This window comes from Tasmannia lanceolata, unplaced genomic scaffold, assembly GCF_043159265.1.
Source record: "Tasmannia lanceolata isolate RefF3 unplaced genomic scaffold, GAP_Taslan_0.1 ptg000012l, whole genome shotgun sequence".
In the NCBI taxonomy this organism is placed as follows: Eukaryota; Viridiplantae; Streptophyta; class Magnoliopsida; order Canellales; family Winteraceae; genus Tasmannia; species Tasmannia lanceolata.
Window position 1 is genome coordinate 54,991,722 of NW_027518689.1, and position 4,796 is coordinate 54,996,517.

Here is a 4,796-nt window from a genome sequence, read left to right on the forward strand (position 1 = left end):
GTGTATTTTAATTCATACTCTAGCATCTTCTTGCTGATGTAGTAAATGGGTCTTTCTTTCTTAGACTCAAGATCCTGCTGAGCAAGCATGCAACCCATCGCTGTATCCGTGATAGATAAGTACAACAGCAACGGCTGGCCTGGAATAACTGGTGAAAGAACAGGGGGCAAGGATAGGCATTGCTTAACCTTTTCAAAAGCCTCCTGACACTCTTCATTCCACTTCTTCGAGGAATTCTTCTTCAGAAGCTTGAAAATGGGTTCACATGTCATCGTCAGATGTGCTATGAACCGTCTCAGATACTGAACTTTGCCAAGGAAACCTCTGATCTGCCTTTCTGTCTTCGGCGGCTGCATTTCTTGAATCGCCTTGATCTTCTGCGGGTCCACTTCGATCCCTCTTTCGCTGACCATAAACCCCAAGAGTTTCCCTGACGTAACGCCAAATACACATTTACTCGGGTTCAGACGAAGCTGATACTTCCTGATCCGCTCAAAAAACTTTCTCAGGGCAACAGTGTGCTCAGGCCGAGTCTTCCCCTTTACGATCATGTCATCAACGTAAACTTCAACCTCTTTGTGAATCATATCATGAAGAAGAGTCGTGGCGGCTCTCTGATATGTAGCACCAGCATTTTTCAAGCCAAATGGCATCACTCTGTAGCAATATGTACCCCACTGAGTGATGAACGCTGTCTTCAACATGTCTTCAGGTGCCATTTTAATCTGATTGTACCCTGAGAATCCATCCATAAAGGATAAAAGAGCATGCCCAGCAGTGTTATCCACCAGGAGATCAATGCTTGGAAGAGGAAAGTCATCTTTAGGACTTGCTTTGTTTAAATCTCTAAAATCAACACACATTCTGACTTTCCCGTCCTTTTTGGGCACCGGTACTATGTTAGCGAGCCATTCAGGATATTCCACCACCTGGATGAATTTTACTTCTAACAATTTCTTCACTTCTTCATAGACTTTCAACTCCCATTCTGTTTTGAGCTTTCGGAGTTTTTGCTTCTTTGGCTTAGCACCAAGGATTAAGGGTAATCTGTGCTGGACGATTTCCTCACTTAATCCTGGCATATCATCGTAAGACCAAGCAAAAACTTCTTTGAACTCTTTAAGCAGGGTGATCAATTCCTCGCGTTCTTCAGGGGATAAAGTTTTGCCAATCTTTATTTCCTTAATTGAGGTTTCATCACCAATATTCACAGTTTCAACTTCATCATCAAGTGGTTTTGCTCGGCGACTCTCCTCCTGTTGGATCATATGTCTGATTTCAGGGGGAGTTTTGTCGGCATCCTCATCAGAGGGGGAGTCTTGATTGTTATTATTAAGATTATCAGATTTTATAGCAGATTCAGCAGATGAAATAGAGACAGGAATGTACTCAAAAGAAGAATCCTTCATTTCATTGAAATTTGAATCATATACATCAACAGACGAATTACCCTCATCGGGGGGTACAATGAACTTTGGACTCATTTTTACAGACTCGATGGAAATGTTGACACCTGCGTCAACTGACTCAGAACTATAAAAGGAAACAGCAACAGATGCTTTATTATGAACAGACTCCAACTCAATCTCGCTTGAAAAGGAAGAAACGTCGCCGATCTCAGGTGAATGGTCCTCTATGGTACCTGCATCAAAAGACTCATTAGAAGATATAGACTCTGAATCAAACCCGGAGACTGACATGTATTTATGGACGACTGACTCTTCTGAAGGGATTCGTTTGTACTGGAAAATAACCTGGGGTAGGACTTGAGAAGTCCAGTTAGTCAGAGGTTCCTCAGCCGGGGTGATAAGACGAGTTGGGTCAAGTATCAGCGGGCTCCTGCCAATCACGGCCACAGTCTGTGACCCTTCTTGGAAAAGTGAATTCAGAAGACTCGGCTCTATGTGCTCTGTCCAATCAGCCTCAGACCCTGTCTCTACAATCTGCATACCCACTGGCTCATCTTCTAGCTCAAGATCGAAGAAAATCTCAAACCCCGGAAGCATCTGACCTGTGCTCTCATCCAACCAAAACTCTGCAAAGCCACAGAAAGGAAAGGCTGCGCCTTCTTTTCGGAATCGACCGTTCATTTTCAAATCAATGGGTGCCATTGGTAGCCCCAAGCCCCGACGACGGTTTTCTGCCCATTTCAGCATCAACTGCTTCATCTCTACAATTTCCTTCTTTGTAGGCTTGTAACCCAGTCCGAACAAACCATTGAATGTTTTGAACACAGGAAACTCGGTCAAACCTTGATGATATTTGCCTAACCCGGCGCCTGGCATATAGCCCTGTCGGCGAATCATTCTGATGACATTCGAATTCGTACTGGTCAGGAAACAAATTTCCTCATTCAAAGCCTCTTTGAAAGTGATCGTAGTTACCTCTAGTGAAAACCCCGTCAAATTGACATCTTTGGATCTTTCCCCAGTTATGTCCGGAGTGATCTGCCCTATCTCGAGATCAGGATCCCCCTTTACCGTTATCACTCTGTTCCTGCGAATGAACTTCAGTTTTTGGTGGAGAGTAGACGGAACAACCCCGACCTTGTGCATCCAAGGACGGCCAAGCAACAGTAAGAATGAAGCCTTAATATCTAAGACTTGAAATTCTACCTCAAAGTCTTCTCCGCCAATCTGTATCTCAGTGACCAAAGTCCCGACTACATCTCGGCGAGTGCCATCATATGCTAGAATACCCTGCTTGGATGGAATAAAATTCTCAGGACTGAACCCCAGGGTTGCTGCGGTGCTTAATGGGCAAACATTCAGTGCAGAGCCGTTGTCAACCAACACCTCTGGCACCTTCTTCTTGTTACAGAAGACTGTGATTTTAAGAGGCTTAGTATGGTCTCGGCCCTCAGGAGGTAAATCGTCATCAGCGAATGACAATGTTTTCGCAGCTCTGGCCATGGCTACGAGACTGACAAGCTCGTCAGGTGAGGTATTAACAGAAACTTGTGCTGCATTAAGCTCTTGAAGGACTAGCTTTCTGTGCTTCGATGAGGCCATTAGTAAACCCCATACCGAGATATTAGCCTGAGTCTTCTTCAGCTGCTTTAACAGGCTCTCATCTTCTTCGTCTGCGCTCACTTTATTCTGCCTCTGATTTTCTGAGTTTCTTGCAACCCCTGCCGGGTTTTCTACACTCAATTCTGGTGGTTTGAACACTCGCCCACCTCGGGTCATGTGACGCATCTCGTTACACTGATCATCCAGCAATAGCAGTTCGCCTTCGTCCGTTCTGAAAACATAAGGTGCATTACTGACATCCTCTTCAAAGTCCTCCATCCTTAGAACATAGGTGGCTTCCTTTGCTTCTTCCAGACCAACATTCTGAAGCGCATATGACTGGGCTGAAGATGACTCAGCGAGTTCAGCATCGTCAAACGACAGCACATAAGGTTCTTTTTCTCTGAATTCTCTGAGCTCTTCATCGTCAAAGTTCAAAACATATGTTTTATCAGATGTAATAGCGCAAATGAGAGCAGAGGGATCAAGGATGGGCTCATCTACAAAGATAGCGTTTGTAGTGGGAGGAGCAACAGCACGGTGGTTGGGGAGAGGATTCTGAGTGATATTCGGCCTTTCAACTGCAAGCTCATCTTTATCGATCATGTTCTGAATCGCATGCTTCAAGGCCAAACAGTTCTCAGTCATGTGTCCCGGGCCCCTGTGATATTCACAGTATTGATCCCTTCTCCAGTTTCCGGGCAGCGGATTAGGTACAGGTTTGACATCCGGAAGTCTGATCTTCTTGTCTCTGATCAACTTCTTAAGTATCATGGGCAGTGGAAATGGTAATGGGTCAAACTGCCTGAACTGCTTCGTCACCATTGGTCTAACAACTTCATCAACAGGCTTGGTCACTGGTCTGGTATAACTGACTGCTTGTACTTCCTTCGGTTGGATCATAGGCCTCTTCCCCTCTCGGACATCAGATAGCGTTTTGGCTCGGAGGCCCTTAGCAATAGCATCCTCGATCTGGGTGCCGGTCTTAATCAAATGATCGAAATTCTGATAGTGCTGCGGCGCCATGAAGTGAAAGTACTGCGGGGACAAGCTCTTGAGGACCAACTTTATCTGGTCTTCCTCTGACATTCTATGGCTCAGTTGGGCAGACTTGCGCCTCCAGCGCCTAATGAAAGATGTGAATGTCTCCTGAGGATTCTGCTTCAACAGCTTCAGATCTCTTTTAGTGACCTCGATCCCTTCCTCCATGGAGAATTGTTCTACGAATCGGTTAGAGATTTCTTCTAATGTCCTAATCTCTTCTGGTTTCAACCTCAAAAACCATCTTTTGGCTACCCCTATAAGAGACATAGGAAACAAATGAGCCATCTGCTCTCGACTTAAGCCATGCTGCTGGGAAAGAGTGATGAACCATCTGACGTGGTTTCTCGGACACCCAGTTCCATCATATTTGTCATAGTCTGGTGCCTTGAACTTAGGCGGGAATATGGCATTAGGGGACATCAGAAATTCAGAAATATCGAATCCCTTGGACGCTTGAACCTTCATGCTCTCAATGTCACGAGCCATCTTCTCATACTTATCGAACAACTCATTCTCCTTGTTAACCGGAGAGACAAAGTATTCCCCAGCATATTGCTCATCTTTTAGATCGATCTCTACGGGAGAGATGACTGGTCTGGTGAGGTTAGGAGATGTGGCCGGAGGAGGCTGAATGGCGGGATCTTTAGAAGTAGAGACCTTTTGAGTACTCTGGTCTTTTAGATGAGTCACCTCATCTTTCAACCCTGCTATATCTCGACACATATTTCTCAACATTTCCTG

The 4,796-nt window shown here is 45.2% G+C and overlaps 1 protein-coding gene across 1 annotated transcript; it reads right to left on the reverse strand.

Annotated features, from left to right (window-relative positions):
• Positions 1–1,244: 1,244 nt before the first annotated feature.
• On the reverse strand, positions 1,245–4,541 carry LOC143888965 (uncharacterized). The gene is made up of 5 exons (XM_077393343.1): positions 4,294–4,541; positions 3,551–4,137; positions 3,064–3,430; positions 1,755–2,751; positions 1,245–1,642 (listed from the first exon to the last, which is right to left on the reverse strand). The coding sequence occupies exons 1-5, from the start codon at positions 4,539–4,541 to the stop codon at positions 1,634–1,636; spliced, it is 2,208 nt and encodes a 735-aa protein (XP_077249458.1). The 3' UTR covers positions 1,245–1,633.
• Positions 4,542–4,796: the final 255 nt, after the last annotated feature.

Excerpts from the sequence above, each read along its gene's own strand:
- LOC143888965 (XM_077393343.1), bottom strand. The coding sequence starts at position 4,541 with ATGGCTCGTGACATTGAGAGCATGAAGGTTCAAGCGTCCAAGGGATTC. Across the intron at positions 4,138-4,293 it reads ATAGGGGTAGCCAAAAGATG|GCGCTGGAGGCGCAAGTCTG; the intron begins GTTTTTGAGGTT and ends ATCTTTCATTAG. Across the intron at positions 3,431-3,550 it reads GAATCCTCTCCCCAACCACC|AGCTCAGAGAATTCAGAGAA; the intron begins GTGCTGTTGCTC and ends TTGACGATGAAG.